At 38.8% G+C, this 22,947-nt stretch overlaps 1 protein-coding gene across 11 annotated transcripts in view; it reads right to left on the bottom strand.

Moving 5' to 3' along the window:
* Positions 1 to 22,947, bottom strand: part of Ddx4 (DEAD-box helicase 4) — a 71,630-nt gene that overhangs the window by 39,435 nt on the left and 9,248 nt on the right. For 8 of the 11 annotated variants that reach the window (XM_035440575.1, XM_035440571.1, XM_035440570.1 and 5 more), the window contains 5 exons: positions 20,020 to 20,337; positions 19,169 to 19,255; positions 12,233 to 12,290; positions 8,187 to 8,264; positions 4,002 to 4,079 (listed from right to left, as the gene is read on the bottom strand). In XM_035440575.1, the coding sequence (XP_035296466.1) occupies positions 4,002 to 4,079; positions 8,187 to 8,264; positions 12,233 to 12,290; positions 19,169 to 19,255; positions 20,020 to 20,166 (448 nt within the window). In that variant the 5' untranslated portion in view covers positions 20,167 to 20,337. The remainder of the gene's footprint in view (positions 1 to 4,001; positions 4,080 to 8,186; positions 8,265 to 12,232; positions 12,291 to 19,168; positions 19,256 to 20,019; positions 20,338 to 22,947) is intronic. The other 3 variants (XM_035440573.1, XM_027401463.2, XM_027401464.2) reach the window with 1 other exon arrangement.

Here is a 22,947-nt window from a genome sequence, read left to right on the forward strand (position 1 = left end):
AGATGATATGATAGTCTACGTAAGTGACCTGAAAAACTACCAGGGAACTCCTACAGCTGATAAACACTTTCAGCAAAGTGGCAGGATACAAGATTAACTCAAAAAAGTCTGTAGCCTTACTATACACAGATGATAAATGCACTGAGAAAGGAATCAGAGAAACAACACCCTTTACAATTGCCATAAACAACATAAAATACCTTGGGATAACATTAACCAAAAAAAGTGAAAGACCTGTATCATAAAAATTTTAAGTCTTTAAAGAAAGAAATTAAAGAAGATACCAGAAAATGGAAGGATCACCCATGGTCTTGGAAAGGTAGGATCAACATAGTAAAAATGGCAATCCTGCCAAAAGCAATCTATAGATTCAATGCAATCTCCATCAAAATCCCAGCACAATTCTTCACAGACACTGAAAGAATAATTCTCAACTTTATATGGAAAAACAAAAGTCCCAGGATAGCCAAAGCAACCCTGTACAATAAAGGAACTTCTGGAGGCATCACCATCCCCGACTTCAAAGTCTATTATAGAACTATAGTCCTGAAAACAGCTTGGTATTGGCACAAAAATAGACAGGTAGAATAATGGAATCAAGTTGAAAGCCCTGATATTAACCCACACAACTATGAACACCTGATTTTTGACAAAGAAGTTAAAGTTATACAATGGAATAAAGAAAGTATCTTCAACAAATGGTGCTGGCATAATTGGATGCTAGCATGTAGAAGACTGCAAATAGATTCCTGCCTATCTCCATGCACAAAACTTAAGTCCAAATGGATCAAAGACCTCAACATAAATCCAGCCACACTGAATCTACTAGAAGACAAAGTGGGAAATACCCTTGAAGAAATTGGTACAGGAGACCACTTCCTGAACATTACACCAATAGCAAAGACACAAAGATCGGCAATTAATAAATGGAACCTCCTGAAACTGATAAGCTTCTTTAAGGCAAAGGACACAGTCAGCAAGACAAAATGGCAGCCCACAGAATGGGAAAATATATTTACCAACCCTACATCCAACAGAGGGCTGATCTCCAAAATTTACAAAGAACTCAAGAAGTTAGTCTCTAAAACACCAAATAATCCACTTTAAAAAGTGGGTTATAGAACTAAATAGACAACAATAGAGGAATCTAAAATGGCTGAAAGACACAGAAGAAAGTGTTCAACATCCTTAGCCACCAGGGAAATGCAAATCAAAACAACCATGTTACTCCTGTCAGAATTACTAAAATCAAATCACCATTGACAGTTGTGCTGAAGAGGATGTGGAAAAGGAGGAACACTCCTCCACTGCTGGTGGGAGTGCCAACTCGTACAGCCACTTTGGAAATCAGTATGGCAATTCCTCAGGAAAAAAAAGGGAATCAGTCTACCACAAGATCCAGCAATTCCACTCTTAGGCATATACCCCAAAGAAGCACATTCATACAACAAGGACATCTGTTCAACTATGTTCATAGCAGCATTATTTGTAATAGCCAGAAACTAGATGACCCTCAACTGAAGAATGGATAGAAAAAATGTGGTACTTTTACACAATGGAGTACTACTCAGAGGAAAAACAAAACAAAACAATGGAAACTTGAAATTCGAAGGCAAATAGATGGAACTAGGAGAAACCATTCTGAGCAAGGTAACCCAGTCACAAAAAGACAAACAGGGTATGTACTCACTCATATATGGATTTTAGACATAGAGCAAAGGATTACCAGCCCACAATCCACACCACCAGAGAAGCTAGGAAACAAGGAGGACTCTGAGACATACATGGTCCCCCGGAGAAGGAGAAAGGGACAAGATCTCCTGAGCAAATTGGGAGCATGAGGGGACAGGAGAGGTAGCTAGGAGAATGAGAAGGGAGAAGAGGAGGGATGAGGAGGATATAAGGGAGCAGGAAGTTTGAGTTGGGAGTAGAATAGAGGAGAGTAAGATAAGAAATACCATAATACAAGGAGCCATAATAGTTTTAAAGAGAAATCTGGCACTAGAGAAATGTCTGTAGATCTATGATGACACCAACTAACTAAGCAACAGAAGAGATGCTACCTTAAATGTCCTCCCCTGATAATGATATTGATGACTGACTTATATGTAATCCTAGAGCCATCACCCAGCAGCTGGTGGAAGTGGAAGAAGACACCCACAGCTAATCACTGAACTGAACTTGAATCCAGTTGCAGAGAAGGAGGAGTGATGAGCAAAGGGGTCCAGACCAGGCTGGTGAAACCCACAGAAACAGCTGACCTGAACATCGAGGAACTCTTGCTCCCCAGGCTGACAGCTGGGAAACCAACATGGGACTGGTCCAGACCCCATGAACATAGGTATCAGTGAGGAGACCTCGGAAATCTATGGGGCCTTTTGTAGTAGATCAGTACTTATCCCTAGTATAGGAATAGACTTTGGGAGCCCATTCCACATAGAGGGATACTCCCTGGGCCTATACACAAGGGGGTGGGCCTAGGCCCTATCCCTAAGGATATGAAAGACTCTGAAGATCCCCCTAATGGAAGGCCTCACCCTCCCTTGGGAGCAGAAAGGGTATGGGATAGGTAAGGTGTTAGTTGGGGGGTGGGTAAGGGAGGAGAGGAGGCAGAGGAAACTGGGATTGACATATAAAAATTCTTTTTTCTAATTTAAATAAAAATGGAAAGAAAAATGATATAATTTTAAAAAGAAAAATTAAAAAAAGAAAACTGAAAATGAAAAGGAAGTGAAAAAACACAATAGTGTGTGCCTATAATTCCTGCACTGAGGAAGCAAGAACAGAGGATCCCTGGGGCTTGCTGGCCAGGCGGTATAGCCAAATCATTGAGCTCTGGGTGCAGTGAGAAACCTGTCTCCAAAATACCATTGACTCTTAATAAAAATGGTCTTTAGTGTAAAATTACTCAAGGAGCTAGGTATGTCTGCAGCCCTAGCTTCTTGAATGCTGAGTTCATGAATTAGATACCTACCTAGATGGCATAGTGAGACACCCCAGCCTGTCCTACTCTCTCACACAGAAAAGATACTTGGGAATACATACCCTAAAATTAAATGTCACTATAGATAACTATCAATAATTGTCTTAACTAAAGTACTCAGTTACAATTAGGCTTCTTTAATATAAGAACTAACCAATTATTTCGATAGTTGTTTAATTTATACACATGACATATACATAAGCATGTACCCAATAGCTTCACTGTATTATTGACAAAAAAATCTTAAGCAGTTATTTCTTTTCAAAATGTAGATATAATCCTAAATTTTAAATTATTATTGCCACTTAAATATTTGCAATCTCCAAAGTTGCTTAAGAAATGACTATATTCTACCACCCATAATTGCTGCTTGTTTCTCTCATTCCTGTCCCAAGAAGAGTCAGTGTTGAGTTTCTGAAAAGACTGGGAAGCTCTCTCACCTAAATATTACTGGTCTTCCTGTGCTCAGCTACTGATGAGCACATGTGTTCCCTTACTGAGGTATAAAACAAAACACCATGGGGAACTGGGAGCCCTGAGTAGTAAAAGATGAAAGAATTGGGGCTCATGCATAGGGTGAATTGATGATGCTAAAGCAAGAGGAAAAGGCAAAATGGGGGACCAGCAAGATGGTGAAACAGGGATAAGAGTGCTTGCTGCAAAATCCTGTTGATCTCAGTTCAATCCCTGGAGTCCACATGGTAGAAGGAGAGAACCAGTGCCTCCAAGTTGTTATTTGTCCTCCATACGTGTACTGTGGTACATGTGCATCCACACATACACATACAAACAGTAATAATAAATCTTTTTAAAAAGACAAATAGAACACTGTATATACCTAAAGCAGCATAAATTGTTGCTTTTATACTACATATATATTATACCAAATGAAAATACTTTGTGATCCTCATAATTTCTAGCATGGTACATACTTTCTCCGTTTTATTTTCTAAAAAATAAAAATGCAAACCTTAGAGTCAACTAAAATTTTGGTTGTAAAAATATTACAAGTAATTACCTCTGCTTCCAAAACCCTTTCCTCTTCCAAAGCCTCCAGCTGTAGGTGTGTTCTCTCTTTTACTAGACTCTCCAATATCTGAAAAAGTTTATAGTTAAACTTCTTAACATGCAAAATTGGATCATTAAAAACAGGGATGAAATGAATCTTTAGGGTTACTGAAAGACTTTTACAGATACTAAAAATAGGAGATTCAAAAATAATATGTTTGCAAGTATTTTTTATTCTCATGTTATGTTCCAAAGTATAAATCATAAATCCACTAGTTGTAAAATGTAAGGTCTACTCATTCTTTTACCTTTAATGAGGAATTCACTTCATGAGTTTTTATACTTAATCTTCCTCACTTCAATAGACCGAGACATATTCAGCCCACACAGTAATCTTCACTATTGAAAACTTTGTACTATTTTCTGTTTTAATTGTTCTATTATTTATTTTTCTAATACCTTCATTACTTCCAAAGTTCCTACTTGAGAGACATTTTTACACTTTTCTTTTCTTTGTGAGCATGCATCTGAAGAACAGAGGATGGACTCTCTCCTTCCACCATGTGGGTTCTGAGAATCCAGCTTAGGCTGTCAGTCTTAGCAGAGAGCACCTTGGGCCGAGCCACCCTGCCTGAACCCTACTTTTGTTCTCTTTCTGAGACAAAGTCTGACAATGTAGCTCTAGCTGGCCTTGAACTCAGCAGGTAAACCAGACTAGCCTCGAACTTGGGAGATCCACCTGATTCTGCTTCTCTGTGCTGGGATTAAGGGTGTGGACTCCACACCTGGCTTTTTTGTTGTTTGTGTGTGTGTATGTGTAGTGTGTGTGAGTGCAGACTTATGCATGTCATGGCACACATGTGAAAGGTCAGAAGATAAACTTTCAGTTTATCTTCAGTTTATCTTCTCCTTCCACCCTGGAACTGGGGGATTGAACTCAGGGTACCAGACTCAAAGCAAATGAGTCATCTTGCCAGCACACCACAAAAAACAAACATTTCCACACTGACCATCTAGTATGTGTTCCTTTCTACATGTTATTCCTTTTGACATGGCATTCCCTGCTTTCCTATTTTTCTTATTGAAATTTTCATCCTTCAGAAGACCAATTCCTCTGTGCAGTCTTTACACTCTAAACACACTCCCAACAGCAGATTATTCTCTGTACCTCTTCTTAGTAATATCCCATGTGTTTCTCCACCACTAAGAACCAGCTAGCTTGGTAGGACACACCTGTAGTTCTGAGGCTGAGGCAGGTTGGTCCCTGGGCAACACTGCCAAGAATCTCATCTCATAAAAGAAAAATAATCTTAAGGTCAGAGATAACCGCAACAAGGAGCATAGTTGGTTATTGTTTACAATATCTTCATGAATTCTTAAGAGAATTTCACACAGCTTACTTTTATTCTCATTCTCTCCCTCCCCTCTCCCTCTCTCCCTCCCTCCCCTCTCCCTCTCTCCCTCCCTCCCCTCTCCCTCTCTCCCTCCCTCTCCTCTCCCTCTCTCCCTCCCTTCTCTCTCCCTCTCTCCCTCCCTCTCCTCTCCTCTTCTCTCTTCTCTCTCTCCTCTCCGCTCCTCTCTCTCTCCTCTCTCTCTCTCTCTCTCTCTCTCTCTCTCTCTCTCTCTCTCTCTCTCTCTCTCTCTCACACACACACACACACACACACACACACACACACTCTCGCGCGTACAGGTCCTCACCTTACCACCCTCTCTACCTGGAATAGATAGGAAGAACAGAGACATCCCAATCAGCATGCACTATATTCTAAATGACACCTGAGAATACATGTTCTCTGTGATCCCTATAAACTGTTATTTATCTCTACAACATTCCCATTTAGAAATGTTGAAGGAAATCTTCAAAACTCTTAAAAGCATATGTTAATATAATGTGCAATAATGGAGTATTTTCACCATATCTTAAGGAATGTATGTAGTTTAAGAACTGAAAGACACTCCGCCATAATTTCAGGGGCATAAAAAGCTAATCAGTACATTACCTTTTAATTCTAAAAATCAAATCAAAAGCACATCAACACACATTGAACTATACAAGTTCAAATAAAACTGCCAAGATTAAACATTATAAAATGCTAGGTCAGTAGTAAGGAAAAGATATTATACTCACTTTGAGTCTGTGAACTTCTGAGTTCACAGAATACAAAGATAATTTTTTAAATTATTGGCATTCAACCAAAAAGAATTTGGGGGTTTGAGACAGGCCTTACTTCATAGCTCTGGACTGGTTTTGAACCCACATGCTGCTAAGCTTCCTTAATGCTGGAACTATAGATGTCCATCACCACACCTAGCTCATAGAGTTCTAACTTTAAAAAAAAAAATTGTGTATTTCAACCTAAGACATATGAAAATAACTTGTGACAAAATCTTTTACATTGGTCACTTTCTCATTGAAAAAGTACTACTGAGGTTAGGCACAGCACCATGCCTTTAATCCTAGTACTAAAAGAAAGAAAAAGATCTCTGAAAGTCAGTGTTCTACTCAACTATTTAGAAATCTGCATCAAAATGTATAACATATCCTCTTTAAAATTTGAAAATATAGCTACATTGTCAATTCTCTCCTAAATATAATACTGAGGTATTAACTATTTCTACTGTTTGTAGGACTAGAAAAACCAACATTTGAGTCTTTTAGCTCACCCAATTACATGGTCTAGCTGGGTGTGGTAGAACATGAATATAAGCCTAGTACTTTGAGATAGAGCCAAGAGGATCACTCAAGTTCAAAGCCAGTCTGGTTTACACAGCAAGTCCATGGTAGGTAAGGTATAAAGTAAAATTATGTCTTTCAAATGAAAAGAAATCAATTACATGATCCAAATCAACAATGTAACAATATGTAGACATTTAAAAACAAAATGAAAAAAAAGTACATTAATATTTGAAAAATAGATTATGTTAGCAATTAGTACAAAGAATATACTCAAATATAAAATTCAAATATGTGTTTGTATATAAATAAAAAATAAGGTTTTCCAGATGTCAAATGAAATTCATTAATTATGATAGCAAATGAAAAAGTCAATAAAGCTTTACAAAGGACAAATTTAAGGATAAGTATTAGGCGTTTTAAAATTACCAAACAGTCCCTAGTAGCTATGTTATACCTTGAAAGATAAAAGGCTCATACACATTAAAGTTAATGTGGAATTTTAATAACATGTTAGTGAATTATAATAAAACATTATACAAAATGTTTTCAGCACTTTAATATCAATTCTATTAATCATGGAAAAATGAAGATATGTTGCTCTGTTACTATCTATAGTGTTTCTAGTTTTCTGGTTGTTTGTTCATTTGTTCATTTTAAGACAGGGTTTTGCAGTCCAGGGTAGCCTTAAACTCAAAATGCTTCTGCCTCAGCCTGCCAAGTGCTGGAAATCCAGGATCTATCAACACATGGCAAGTACTGACAGCTCTAAAATTACAATTTTAAAATCCAACCTGGCCATATATAGTGACACATGCCTGCAATTGCATCATTTTAGAGGTGGAGACAGGAATTTAAGGTCAGTCTCAGCTACACAGCAAACACAAAGTCAATCTGAGCTACAAGAGACCATGTCTCAAAAATAAATAAATTCAACTTTGGTAAAATAACTTCTTAAACTTAATACTGATAAGCCACCAGACATATCTCCTATGCAGCTTTTTGTTAAGAAAAGGAGAGCCTTTTGCTCTACCCTCCAAAGATTTTACAACATTCTTCTCACAGCAGTTCCTACAAACAGAAATCTGAAACTAAGCAGCAGCTGTGGACAATCTGTGTAGTCAACTGTCTTCTTATCCTAAAGAAGTAAAACAGCATTAAAGTACACAGGCTTTACCTGGTGTGACAGCACAGGCCTCTACTACAAGCACTTAGGCTGTGGAAGGAGGATCACAAGTTTAATGCCTGTCATTACAATATTACACATGAAGAGTTTATGGCTGGTGTGGGTTTAAGGCCACCATGGATTATATTATATATTGTTTAAAGCTTGCTGGGCTTGCCTGTCTCTGTTTCTCTGCCCCACCCCCACATACCACTGACATTAAATAAAAATTCATTATACCAACAAAACCTACCATCCACTGAGTTATATAAGACTTAACTTTGGATTAAACAGCCAGTCAAAGCCCCTATGTCATTGGTCAACAGTTAAGATTATAGGAAAACCATATTTACCTCTGTTTCCCAAATTTCTTCCAGAGGGAAATCCACTTCTCATGAAATGATCTCTTCCAGAAGGTCCGTCTTCCATTTCTAAAGCAAGTAAGATTTCAAATCAAGACAAATAAAAATACATATCTAAACATACAAATGTAAAGCTTTTTCAATGTGCCACACACAGAACAGAGGAATTTTATTTGCTAACAAGAAAGGTGACAGAGCCAAGCTACCTGAGAGACTGAGGCAGAAAGGTAACAGATTTACAGACTATTTTAGTTATAAGTTCTAGGCCAATATTAGCAACTTATGAGATACTTTATCAAAACAAAATTACAGTATTAAAAATAGGGCTAGAGATGTAGTTCAGTGGTGGAATACTTGTTTAGTGTGTATGAGACCCTAGGTTCAGTCTCTAGTATAAGAAAAATGATAACAAAAAGCCTAAGTGAAAAGTGAGTTGTGTAAGTAGCTCTTCAGAAGAATATCCTGTGCTCCACTAGCTTCTATACAGACCCATTCACCTACCAAGAGACAGTACCAGTTACCATGAGTCGGGGGCTCTGTTTCAATTAGCAATCAAGAAAATGCTCCACAGACATGCCCACAGGCCAATCTGATCAAGGCAATTGTCCAATTAAGGATCTCTTCCTAAGCAACTCTAGGATGTGTCAAGTCTATAAGAAAAACTAGCCAGGATACTAGCAAGACATAGTATATGATCCCTTTTCTAGGAAAATTAAAAGCAACCAGATCAACTATAATTTCAACAGAAAAAAAGTATAGAAAGCAAGGACAGATAAGCAAAGAAAAGAAAGTCTATGTCTCAACAAAAATAGGTAAATATGCATCCATAAAATAAAAACAGAATTTGGTACAAATGTATCAGAATATATAGAGAAATCTAAAGAGAATCACAGTCACTATCAGTAAGTCCAAAACTTGGCAGCCAAGATTTTGGATAATTTCTTCCTTTCTAACTATTTAAATTTTTGATAAGAATTATTTAGGGAACCCTTGGTTTCCAAATGAGATACTCTTTGGATAAAAAAGTGTGGCTTTCCAGATTTAGCTATGGAGTTTTTGTAGATGTGTGTTCTACATGCAGGCTTTGAAATTTCACATGCCCATGGCAGCTTCAGTATATCTTTCTCACTGCATGCTTCCTATGAATCAAAGTTCTACATTAAAGAACATATCTGAAACCTGACTGCCTAGAAGATTTCCTTAGTCATGGAAGAAAGTTCCATAATGCTATTCTTCTATCCATGACTGTAAAGTCAGAATGAGGCTGCCAAATATTCTGCTTGCTAGCACTAAAACATAGCCTTCTTGTTCAATTACATCCTCACCAGATTTCTCTTTTCCAAGGTTTTCTTCAATGCCTAAGCTTGGCTATACTGGAATTTACACTGTACATCTGACTGATATCAAACTCAGAGTTCCACCTGCCTATGCTTCTAAACTGCTGTCATTGAAATCATGCACCACCATGCCAATCTCTAAGCTTTTCTTTAATATGTTTTTAAAAGTTGGAAACTTGCCCTGGGGTTATCATACAGAGTATTCCACTTCATTTATCTCCTGAACCCAGGACTTAGCTCCTTTCTACTTGTTCTTGCTACTTTTCTCCTCAAAATATACATTTTATATTTATTTTGTTCAACTGCCTGCTTTACATTATAAATCATTATAGGTATGAGCAGTAGATAATAAAAAGTATTTATAAAAAAGAATTATTTAGGTATTAGTTTAGTTTACATTCACTTGACATATATAAAATATGCTGCAATAAAGAAATAAACTTTCAGCCAGGTGGTGGTGGCACATGCCTTTAATCCCAGCACTCAAGGCAGAGGGAGGTGTATCTCTTTGAGTTTGAGGCCAGCCTGGTCTACAAAGCTACACAGAGAAACCCTGTCTCAAAAAATAAAAAAAATGAACTTTTTAGGTCCACAAAGCTGTGTTTTCGATTATAAAATAGGAGCAACACAATGATCAATAAAGGTACTTACAGCTAGCCTGAAAACCTGCGTTCAAGTCCCAGAACCCACATGGTCAAAGGAGAGAACTTTGCAGCATGTCCCCCCAACACAATAAATGTAATATTTTAAATTACTTTTTTGAAAATTATTTTAATTGAAAAGTACAAGCAATTATTTCTCATGTGATTTCTTTCCTTTAGCCTAAGCAGTCACAGATCAATGAGCTATGGCTTTTAGTTGGTAGTGATTTCAATCTAACTTTTAAAAAATTCCATGACAATAGAGCATTATGTTCTCACAGATATAGGCCTGCCTATTTCATTCCTTTACTGAAACTGCCCTATGTTGATACCACAAATAACCACGTTTCTACCAGTTACATATTAAGAAGTATACTTTTACACATCTGTCTTTTTTATTTGTAGAAGATCTCAGCATTCATATGGAGGAGGAAGGAAAATGAGCCTTTGTTACTTGCAGGCAGCCAGTAGTCCCATATGCTTTTGAAAATCGGATTATATATTACACTAACACACTTAAATGTTTGTGAAAGTGCTCCTTTCAAAGGTTTATAAACTTAACAGATTTACCTTGAACTTAAAACAACCATAAGAATTAAATTTTCTTTATCCTGATGAACTTCGCCTCAAACTCCCCTCACTTTCTACAAACTATCTTGACAATTCTGTCAAGGTAGTTTGTAGTTCTGACAAAAACCTTCACTTGAAGCCAAGCTCAATTGAGCCAATATTTCCCTTGACTATAAAAGGCTTTAACCTCATCCTCTAATTTTTAACAGGAGAAATTATAAACTGAATATGTCCCTAGGCCTTGCCATTTGTGTGCCTTAAAATGAGCAGTAACTCAAATGCATAGACAGCAACTTGGACTTACTAGAAATACAGTAGTCTGGTTTCCAGGGGCTGGAGACAGGCAGAGTAGCTATTATTTTAATGGGAGCAGAATTTGTTTGCAAAGATGAAAAATTTTCAAGATAGATGGTAGATGATGTAGAGTGTGCTTAATGCCAGCCTACTGCACACTAAAAATGGTGAAGATGGAAAACAAAAAAAAGCAAAACAAAACACTGAGTTTGGGGGCTGGAACAATGGGGTCAGCAGTTACGAGCACTTACTGCTCTTGCAGAGAAGCCATGTTTGGTTCCCAGCACACACAAAGCAGCTCACAACCATCTCTAACTCCAGTTTGAGGATCTATCACCTTCTTCTGGCCTCTTCATGTGCACTTACACATGTGCTGGCAAAACACCCATACAACATAAATAATAAGTAAATCTTTTCTAACTTTTAATGGCACAGATCAGGGCTGGAAAGATAATTCAGCAACTTGTTGTACAGGCCTGACCCTCTGAGCTGGATTCCCTAAAGGTTCAAAAACCTAAGAGTGGAGGGAGAACCAATGCCACAAAGTTGTCTTTTGACCTCCATACATATGCCATAGCGTGTGCGCGCGCACACACACATACATACACACACACACACACACACACACACACACACACACACACACACACTATGCACACACTATGCACACACTATGCACACACTATGCACACACTATAAAAATATTAATGGTGAAGATGGTCACTGTTATGTACATTTTACCATAATAAAAAAAAAATCACTGGATAGCAGTGAAACTTTTCTCTTATTCTCTTGGGAAGTTCGGTAGATTAGTTTTCTGATGCCAAAGAAACTTGTGCTCTTGATGGTATGACAATGTCTGGCTTAAAGTTATTTTTTTGGTCAATCATAATTAGAACCTACTTTAGTAATTTTTCCATCTATCCTACTCCCTTTTATCAGAGCTGACAATGCTTTAGAAATCTGAAGCCAAACATACAACCCTTAGGTTGGGAAAAGTTTTACAGCAACTCACTAAATTAAATAATATGGTCTCTAACACTGTGTCTTCTTTAGATATAAGTTTCCCTATCCAAAATATCCAAACTAGGATGAATCCTCACTAGAAAAATTTTTTAAAAGACTATGTCAACTCCTTAAGTATTATACAAAACCCTTAACCCAAAAAGAAAAGCCATCTTGCCTTAACACGTACCTGATGAAGCTGAAGTCCTGTTAAAAGTGTCTCCATTCGCTCCAGAAGAGTATTTATCCTGTAGTAAAGAAAACCAAGTTTTCAACTCTGAATAATAAGAATGTGTCATCTATTTCAAAAGTAGAAAATTACAGAGTCCCTTCTTTTTCATGAGAAATACATTCTAAGACCCTCAGTACCTGAAACCATGAGTAGTATCTCAATTCATTCATACTGTCTTTCTCTCCCATCACCTCAAATTCTCTTTCCACTCTCTCATACACACAAAATACATGAGATAATTTTTCTTAAACATATGCCTATGATGGAATTTATGAATTTGGCACAGTAAGAAAACAGACTGTAAAAAATGTTATTGTTCTTTATTCACTACTCTTGTGCCTATATAATGAGATACAGCGAGGTGGATGACAGAAACATAATGTAAGAGTAAGCTACTAGGGACCTCCTGACAATGTGTCAGAAGAATGAACTGGTCCAAGTGACCATGGGCCATAAACCCATAACGTCAGACAGATAGTGTATACAGCATGGGCAAGACTAAAGGGGATGGTGGGAAGTTTTAACATGCTACTCAGAATGACCTGCAATTTAAAACATCAATTATTTACTTCTGAAATTTCCCACTTAATATTTTTTTTTATTTATTAGTTCAAGTTAGGGAACAAGCTTGTTTCACATGTAAGTCCCTTCTCCCTCTCCCTCTCCCTCCCCTCACCCCCCCCTCCTCCACCCACCCACCCCCAACCTATCCCCCACCCCATCCACCCATCACTCCCCAGGCAGGGTAGGGCCCTCAACGGGGGCTCTGCAGAGTCCACCAAATCTTCCTGTGCTGGTCCTGGGTCCTTCCCCATGTGTCCAGGGCCAGAGTGTAACCCTTAAAGTGGGATGGGCTCTCAAAGTCCCTTCTTGCACCAGAGAAAAATACTAACCCACTACCAGGGGCTCCCTTGAGTGCAGAGGCCTCCTTATTGACATCCATGTTCAGGGGTCTGGATCAGTCTTGTACTGATCCAACTAGCCTTATAAATGGACAGGACGCTATCAGTCAAACAGAGCAAAAAACTTACTCGTTTAATGTGTCTAAACCAATAAATGGTAATGATACATTCCTGCACTAAAAACCTGAATATTTTATTACAACATGATGCCTCAAGCTAAGGAATTTAATATTCACATGTATTTAAGTTAAAAAATTCCAAGGCAAGTTGTGAAATAGGTACATGTTTACAGTAGGTAAAAATGGCATATGGCCTTTGTACTACTAATTCATACATGTTTTAAGCTTGATTTGTCAGTTGTTTAAAAGGAAAACTCTTTTTAACTAATTAGCTTCAATTACCTTCTTCATCTTCTCCAGCTAATGCCCCACTTCCCTGCCTCACTTAGAACATTTTTATGCAGCTACTGCCTCCAACATGCCTTGTTTCTTTCAAGCTACTCAAAACCCAACTTCCACATTCACCTCTAACCCAAAAATGCATTTTAATAAAGGAACCAACTATGCAATAAAATTACTACTGTGTATCTCTACCAAACATACAGCAGTATTTTACAGGGCTTTTACCTCTGCATGTTTTTGTTTGTTTGAGACAGATCTATATACTACAACATGAATTGATTATAACCTGGTGACCTGACTCAGCTTCCCAGGGGTGGACAAGCAAGGACACAGTGAAACCACCAAACTGGATGGCTCCATGGCTGGGAAGAAGGTTTGTTGCAAACATAACCACTGCTGAGTGGTTCTCTCTCTCAGGTAGTAGAGAGAAAACAGCCAGAGGCATTTGGGGGAGTCCAAAGCTCCCATGGTTCCCATATCTTGGGAACAGAGAGAGGAGCAAAAGGTGGGGGGGGGGGTCTTGCCAGTTACAAGGACAGAAGCTGAGAGTTTAAGGTAGTGGGGAGGGGAGGTTTCGGGCTCCCAGAGTGGCTTTGTATGTGTTACAGGTTATTGTTAATAGGTACCTAAAGAGCCAGAAGGTTAGCATGGGGCTTAGATCTGTGCGGCAGGCATGTGCTAACAGGGAGCTAGATGTCCCATTTGTCAGAGATAAGGGAAGTGGCTCTTTTGTTAGGCAGTGACTCACAAGGTTTCTGAAGAATGCTGAATATTAAGCCTCTGTCTATCTGTACTACTAATCCTTCTGTTTACCCTGTCAAGAGTCCAGCCTGAACTGAGCCCAGACTGTCATTTTGGACACTTGTCAGTGGCACTGCCATTTTGAGGGTTTGGGGGTTGGGACCTAACAGTGTGCAACTCTACATCTGGTCTCCATCACACTCTTACTCTACCTGATTTTACCTGAACCCTAATACACAGATAATTATTCAGTTTTTAATGTATGGGCCTAATTCCTCCTCCTCCCTCCCTCCCTCCCTCCTCCCTCCTCCCTCCCTCCCTCCCTCCCTCCCTCAGGGTCTAAGTCTTCATAGGCATAGAAGGGATTAACATAGAAAATACAGACATCTCATTTTTCCTTCCCAAACTTGTTCACCACCCATAGAGGCTCCATTTCAAGAAACAGCAAATCATCAATTGAGATTAAGTTAGAAAACCTACTCATCTTTTTTTTTTTTTTTTTTTTTTTTGGTTTTTCGAGACAGGGTTTCTCTGTGTAGCTTTGGAGCCTATCCTGGCACTTGCTCTGGAGACCAGGCTGGCCTCGAACTCACTGAGATCCGCCTGTCTCTGCCTCCCAAGTGCTGGGATTAAAGGCATGCACCACCAACGCTCGGCCCTACTCATCATTCTTAAGCCCTTTCCTTCATTACCCAAATCCATCCCATTCAGTTCTACCAAGTGTAAGTGCCTAATTACTTTCAGTTCCTCTCTTCCTTTCCCTCTCCTCTGACTTCAGTTTGTACCACTCTCTTAACTCACTATGCTTTAACTCACTATGCTTTAGTCATATAGCTATCTAAGTTGCATAATGGACACCCACAGACATCAAGTCCTAATCCTAGAATCTGATAGTTTTTTGTGGTTTGAAATTTTCATACATGTCTATAATGTATGATCAAATCCAATCCCCATCCCCCTCCTTCAGTTCCTCTTGTCACCACACCACCACTTTCCCCTCCCAACTTCATGTGATTTTCACAAAGCCCCAAGTCCACTTACTTAGAATCACTAGTATGTGCACAAGTAGTCTCTCAGGGGCTGCATGCCTGAAAAAATTGATTCTCCCTCCTCTAGCAGCCACCAACAGCCAACAGCTTCTCAGCTAGGGTGTGCCCATCCCATGTGTGCCAATGATACTTGGAATTAATACTTTATTTGAAAGAGGGTCATAACAGATATAATTAAGATTTGATACAGAATATTAATCTGAGTCCTAATTTGCTATCCCAAATGTAATGGGAAAACACACAAGTACATGTGCTTGCGCGCACACACACACATACACACACACACACCCGGGGGGGTGGGGGGGGCAGGAGTTGGATGGGTGACACAAGCCAAGGATTGTCTACATGTAACAGATGCTAGAAGCTACAAAGATTCTCTCTTAGAACCCCCAAAGAGAGGACAGACCTATAGATACCTGGATCCCTAACTTCTGGCTTCAAGGACAATGAAAGAACAAACTTCTGTTATTTCATACTACCCATTTTATGGAGATTTGTTACAGTAGCTATCTGAAACTAATACATGTGCCTTCCAAATATCCTAATATGATGTGTGTTCCCTTCTGGAACCTTTTCACCTGATGTCCTGCTGAGACTCCTTCAAATCTTCAGTTCACAAGTCAGGGCCTCCAGGAAAGCCATCCCTCTCTCCACTTGATCTAAGCCCACCCTAACATAACTAACAGACTCACACCTCTCTTTTTAAGGCTCTCTCTACCTTGTAGTTAGTTGTTTCTCAAATGTGCTTATTCTGTCTCCTAAAATACAATGTCTTTAACAGAAAGTATCTTATGTTCAACATTATTTATAGCACAAAGGATTAAGTAAAAATATGTTGAATAAATCACAGATCATGTAATTCATTTGCTTTTAGAACACCTAGCTAGAAAACACTGGTTGTCTCTTAAGCCACCCAAATAGACCAATATAGAAATTTCAAAATATTTAATCCATATTCTCTCAGTGTAGCTACAAATAATTTTGGATGGATACATTCTTGTTTATATTCTGTTAATTCTGAGATGTCTTCTACAAATTTTCTTATATCATCAACTATTACTAACTTCTACTACTACTTAATAACATTACAATTATGGAGAGAGTAACTAAATTTATTTCCACTTTAATTTCAGGAGGCTATTTCATTCTAAAATATACCCAAAAGACGGTCTTACACAGAAATGATCACTATTTAGAATTACTCCCAGTGAATCAAACTGAATATCTAATACACTCATCTTAGTAAGTTAACGGTGTATAAATATGTAACAACTGTGATTTCTGGACTATACTGCTAAACATTTTTTCATAATCTCACATCTTTTATTCTATCCTTAGATGGCACATTTATTTCCAAATCTAGATTTGAGAAGTTCTAAGAGCTATCAGAACACTGCCCTAATATTTCAAAGTATGTAAGCATATATTAGTATACCTCAAAGAATGCTCATTAAAAATCTGATCACAGGCACTGTTTAAGATGGTATTAGCACAAGACTATTTCAAAACCACTATTAAATTCAAAATGGAAATGAAAACTCACTGGGAACACCCAAAATAATGTCTTTAAACATTCTAATTAAAAGACCTTAGATTTTCCTCCATAAGAACATTATTTACCCTTGGCACCTGCACTTCTTACTCAAACAAGGAAGGTCAACAAAGCCATGGATAATATCATGTTCCTTCGGATCAACCAAGCGTCAAGTTTGAAGACAAGTATAAGAAACTTACTACAAACTGGCTCCATGCAATGATATTAAATCGTAAGGTAGAATTACCAATTTAGTATTCTCGATGTCAAGATACATGGTTACATTAAAGTACAGAGATTCCAAAAAAGTACATCTGGAAGATCTAACAACTTGCCAGAATTGATGGCCCATGCCTATAATCCACACATTTAGAGGTTAAAGGAGAAGAGAGGAGGGGAGGAGGGAGGAAAGAAGGAGGGATAGAAATCTAACAACCTCTCAACTTCAGAAACACAATGCAATAAATATACACAACCCACTCCACAGTGCAGCATGTTGTTTAAAGAACATTTCATGACAATAAAAATCTTGAGGAAAAATCAGACGGATGACTTACAAAGTCCATGTACAGCAGAGCCTGTATTGGTAAATTAAATTTTATTATATGAATCTATTAAGAACCAGAAGAACAACAAGCCATTAAATGTCCTCTGACCGTTTTGGGGGAAAAAAATCCCAAATTAAACAAACAAGCTGTAGATACTAATAATAAGATAACGAAAAGCTACCACTATCTTAAATACCCCAAAAAATCCTGTATTACAGTACATTTTTTGAAAAAATCTTGTATTACTGTAAATATTTTTAAAAGTTCATAATAATTAGTGTTGAAGTAAAAAAAATCAAAATTATTGTTATGCACACCATTAAACCTGTGTAATTTAAAAAAAATACTAAATATTTAACAAAAAGCAGCAAGACTTTTAGGTAATTTGCCTCTCTCTACAAAAATGTAATATTTTTATAATGCAAAGAAAACTATTAAAATAAAACACACATAAGGCTGGAGAGTGGCTCAGTAGTTAAGAGCACTGACTGTTCTTCCAGATGACCCAGGTTCAATTCCCAGCACCCACATGACAGTTCACAACTATCTGTAACTTCAGTTCTAGGGGACCCAAAACCCTCACACAAACATACATACAGGCAAAATACCAATGCACATAAAAATATATTTATTGTTTATTTAAAATAATGTAACACACTAAGCCAGTCAGCAGTGGCACACCTTTAATTATGGCACTTGGAAGGCAGAAGCAGGCAGATCTCTGAGTTCAAGGCCAGCCTGGTCTACAGAGCTGGTTCTAGGATAGCCAAGGCTACACAGAGAAATCCTGTCTCAAAAAACATATATATGTAAATATATGAAACACTAAATGTGCTAGTGCTAAAGATAAGTTTCAATCAAAGAAATATTACACATTCAGATTATTATTTGGGGTATTTGAATTTAAATCCCACATATCAATCAACACAACTAAATCAAAACACTAATATTTTGTTTTTGTATAAAATAAACATTTCCACAAAACATCACTTAAAATCAGAACTGACATACACACAAAATGGAATTTCTGAATGTGAGGGAACTCCTGCAAAAAGTCTTTTTCTTTTGTTCTGGGTTTTTGTTTTTCAAGACAGGTTTCTCTGCCCTGGCACTCCTAGAACTCTCTCTGTAGGCCAAGCTGGACTCAAACTCAGAGATTCACTTGCCTCTGCCTCCAAAGTGCTGGAATTTAAGGTGTACACCACCAGAGCTCGGCCAAAAACAGTATCTTATAAGGTACACTCCAATAATAGTGATAATAAGTTGTTATATATGTTAATAAATATAAAACTAAAACCTCAAAGCTCCTTTTGAGTTACAATTTCAACTCCCCAATGCCATTCAGAAAAAGCAATCTAATATTTTATAGTCTAATATGTTATCATTGAGCTCATTACTTTTCAATCATTACTTTTCTATGCAAGTTATGTCAAGACTTTCAAGAACACTTGTACAAGCTTGTGTTCACCTTTAAGTCCTAAAGCAGTGAGATTTTAATTACACTGGTAGTATTACAGCTTTTGCTTGTTATTATCAAGTTACCATATAGGTGTTAATCAATTTGAAGCTTAGCCTGCCTTCCTCATTCCCCATAAAATAGTTAATAAAGATCACATGTAGAGAAATACTAAATAGGCTATAATAATTTAGAACTTCCTCACCAGTTTGACTTTTAACTGATAAAAATCCACATTTGATGACGCTCCACAGTTTTATTACCTTCTCAAATACAGGAACATAGGAAGACACATGAGGTTTGAGGATTTCTGCCTCCCAATCTTCATCTCCCATGGTAGCTACAGGGTCCTTAAAAAAATAAATAAAATGCACTTATGGTCACGGCCACATCAGAATACTTATCTTTCATTTATGGGGCTGTGGTGTACGTCAAAGGCATAGTAAATGAAGCACAAGGTACTGGGGTTAACCACCACAAACTATTTTTTTTTTTTGTCCCTTCACACCTTCACACCACTTGCAACTACTGTGATCACCTTCCCCCAAAAGCCTACAGGTGATACTTATAGCCAGCATTTTTATCTTTCAAAGGCTAGGTGAATCACTCAAGCAATCCCCATGTTCCCAGCAATGCCTAGGTTTGCCCAAAATCTTTGTTCTCCCTCAACGATTCCCAAATGGCTTGCTGCATAGTTAGTATCTGGGATACTGAAGGTATTTCCCTTCAGGTCCCCTCAAACACACACAGGATGTTGAGGCCTTGGAGACGAAGGGGAGAACGTCGGAAGGTGGCGGCCCAAACCTCTTCAACCTGGGACGTCGAGCTTCCCTGGGAGCGTTCAAACACCGTTTCTTCTGAAAAATGGCCGCCTAGGCACGGAGCAGAAGGTTCCTTGGGCTTCCCTCCCCTGCAGGCCCCAAGTCTTCACACTGCTCCACTCAGCATGAAGACGCAGGTCGGAAGGGGAAAGCCCCAGAGGCCGACCTCACACCCCACGAGGGCCCGTGTGCCCAGCCTCTGGCTCTAGGCCGGACCCCCAGAGGCCACCGGGCCTGCCTAGGGCGTCCATGGCCGAAGGCCGACACGGGAGGAAGGCCACCAGCCCACTCACCTCTCCGCTCCAGGCTTCCTGGGCTCCTCGCGGCCGCCGACGCGGCTTAAACGGCTGCACGTGCGGACGCCTGGACGCCGTCTGCGTCAAGTGCGCGTGAGCGACAACAAATAGCACCAGGCGACGGCCCCCCCAGCCAATCAGCATCCGCAGCACACGGCTTCCCGCCCCATGGTGGGGGCCTGAACGTTCTCTGCCCGGCCCACGCAGGGCCAGTGCGGCCTGTGAGGCCTGGAGGAGCAGGGTGTCCCTGGGTCTGCAACCCTCCACATCCTTCCTGCCTCTTGGGACCCCCTGTGGCTCATCAGTCCCATTTTTCTGGTACAAATTTAAAAAAAAAAAAACAATTGTATGAGAGCCATGCAAATACCCTCTCTCCTTTCTGTTTAGACCTCCCACAGTGCCTGGCTTGGCCCTTCTGGGTCTAAATATCTGAAGACTCTATCAAAATCTGACAAATACACTTCCCTTCCCTCCACTCCTCTACTAAAACCGAGTGGAAGCGATGCTTTTCTTTTGCCTCCCCACTCAAAAAAAAAAAAAAAAAGGCTAGGATGAGATTCCATCTTGGAGCTGTCAAGAAAGCAGGTCTTCAGGAAGAAAAAAGCCCCTCAAGCAGAAAAAAGGAAGAAAGGGCTTGTTTGCCAAGGCCTGCATTTGTGGTTCACCTGTTCATATCCATGAGGCCAGTGGCCATTCAGTATTTAAAGCACTCATTCACTACATATTCTAGTTCTTTCCACTCCTCTCCTCTTTAGAAGGAAAATACTTCAATGTTTTCCCCAATGCCCCCAAAAAACATAATAAAGAAATGTATGTAAAGCTCAGTTCTCATTTATTTCAAATTTTATTTCCATCATTTTCCTTTCTCTGAATCTTTGAAGAAATTTCTAGATATCTGTCAGAAACTTAAAGATGATAGCACTCCAGCTTAAGCTTGCTTTAAACTTTTCTAGGATCTGTTTCAGCACTGAAACATGTCAGCATGTTTTATCTAGTGGGCACTAGAGCCTGCCAAACTATTAGGGTGAATTGGTTTTTAAAAGTCACATTTAAAAGGCCAAGCAATATACTTTAATATAACTGTCATTTAAAATGTGGGCAAACTTCCTAAAATGAACATATTTTTAAACAAGTATTCTTTGTTATTCACTTTTGGAGTGAACCGGTTCTTGTTGCTTTCAGGTATTGCAAAGAAATGGCATTTTAGCTGGGCAGTGGTGGTGCATGCCTTTAATTCCAGCATTCAGGAGGCAAAGACAGGTAGATCTCTTTGAGTTCAAGGCTAGCCTGGTCTTCAAAGCTACACAGAGAAACCCTGTCTCAAAGAAACAAAAAAAAATTTTTTTGTGGAAAAAACATGGAAGCCCTAGTTTTTAAAAAGTGATTTTGATGAGAGCTGAAATGCAGTTTTGAGCTAAAGATGAAAATATAACTCACAATTGAGCACCAACAGATATAGAGCAAAAGCATTACTCTCCAAACATTTGCCCCTTGTATGCCCAGCCCCCACTCCACTCTCCCCGAAGCCAGTGTATTCTATTTTCTGGTTCCCTCTGACAGGATGGTAGAGATACACTGCAAGACAGGGGAAAGACAAGTGTTCATTTGTTAAGATTTAAGCTAGTATGAACTGATGCCAGGGATTGTGCCAGGTACTATGAGCAGAACTAGCCTGTTTCAAGGGACAGCCTAGTGGAAAGAAAGAGAGTGAAAAGAGGTTTGTAGAACTTAAAATTTTAAGTCTCCTTCCTCAAAAGATTCATTAGAAAGCTTAGTAGAGGAAAACCCTCGACCATACATACTTCTCCAAAATCTCCAAATCTCATATAATAAAGTAGAAGATTGGCTTCCTTGACTCTTATTTAACCTTCTATTTCAGTTTGAAGTGTAAATATTTTAAAGCAAAGCTTTTAGGTAAGACCTCCATGCTTTAGAAAGAGGCACTAAGTTCTCCAAGTTATTATGAATGACAGAACCCCCACATTTCGGTCTTTCTATGTTCTCAGTATTATCTCCATGTTATCTTAATAATGATTTTTGTTGCTGATGTGTACTATGTGTGGCTTAGCAGCCTAGCAAAAACTTAATTCACCAGTAGGCCAAAAGTGGGCCATCTCAAATGGAGAAGAGATATGCATCCTTAAGTGCTGTAAATATGTAAGAATTTCAAGCTCTCCACATAGACATAAGTTAAATATCAAATATTAGAACTATGTAGGATCACAAAATGAACGTGCAAGAGGTACAGCATCTGCCAGAAGCCATCTTGCTAGCAAAACATCAGATAAAGAGTTCAATGGACAGGCTGTCTGTACAATAAGCAGGGCTTTAAAAGATAAAATTTCTAGGCATGCGTAGTAGTTCGTGGTTAGAATCCCACTGCATTGGAGAGTAAGGCAGGGAGTCCTGAGAGGCCTGTGGGTCATCTGTGCTACATAGTAAATTCTAGTCCATCCTAAGCTACAGAGTGACCCTTGTCTGGAAAAGGATGGTGTGGAGGAGTGAGGGAGAATATGTATTTTTGTAAGGTATGTTTAACAGACTGTGGTATACACCACTAACAATCATTAAACAATTCGTGGACACTTTTCATTTTGGTAGTCATTTTTGTGCTTAAATTTATTATTTGTTATGTATTTAAAACTATATCTAGCACACTAAGGGTATTTTTTAGAGATGTAAATGCTTAGAACAAGGCTAAATTAATCTTTTTTTTTTAATTTTACCCAGCTGAGGAAAAACTGGGATATATAGTAATAGGGAAACAGTAAAGCCACAAGAAGATGATATTAAGGTAAAGTGTGGGAAACACTGGTACGGATGAAGTCTCTGGATCTGGGGGCTCCTCACTAGCAGATGTTTCCACTGTAAAGACATTTCATCAACACCTGTTCCCATCCTGGGCTTGCTTAGCAACCTCCTGAA

Source organism: Cricetulus griseus, chromosome 2 (assembly GCF_003668045.3).
Source record: "Cricetulus griseus strain 17A/GY chromosome 2, alternate assembly CriGri-PICRH-1.0, whole genome shotgun sequence".
Classification (NCBI taxonomy): Eukaryota; Metazoa; Chordata; class Mammalia; order Rodentia; family Cricetidae; genus Cricetulus; species Cricetulus griseus.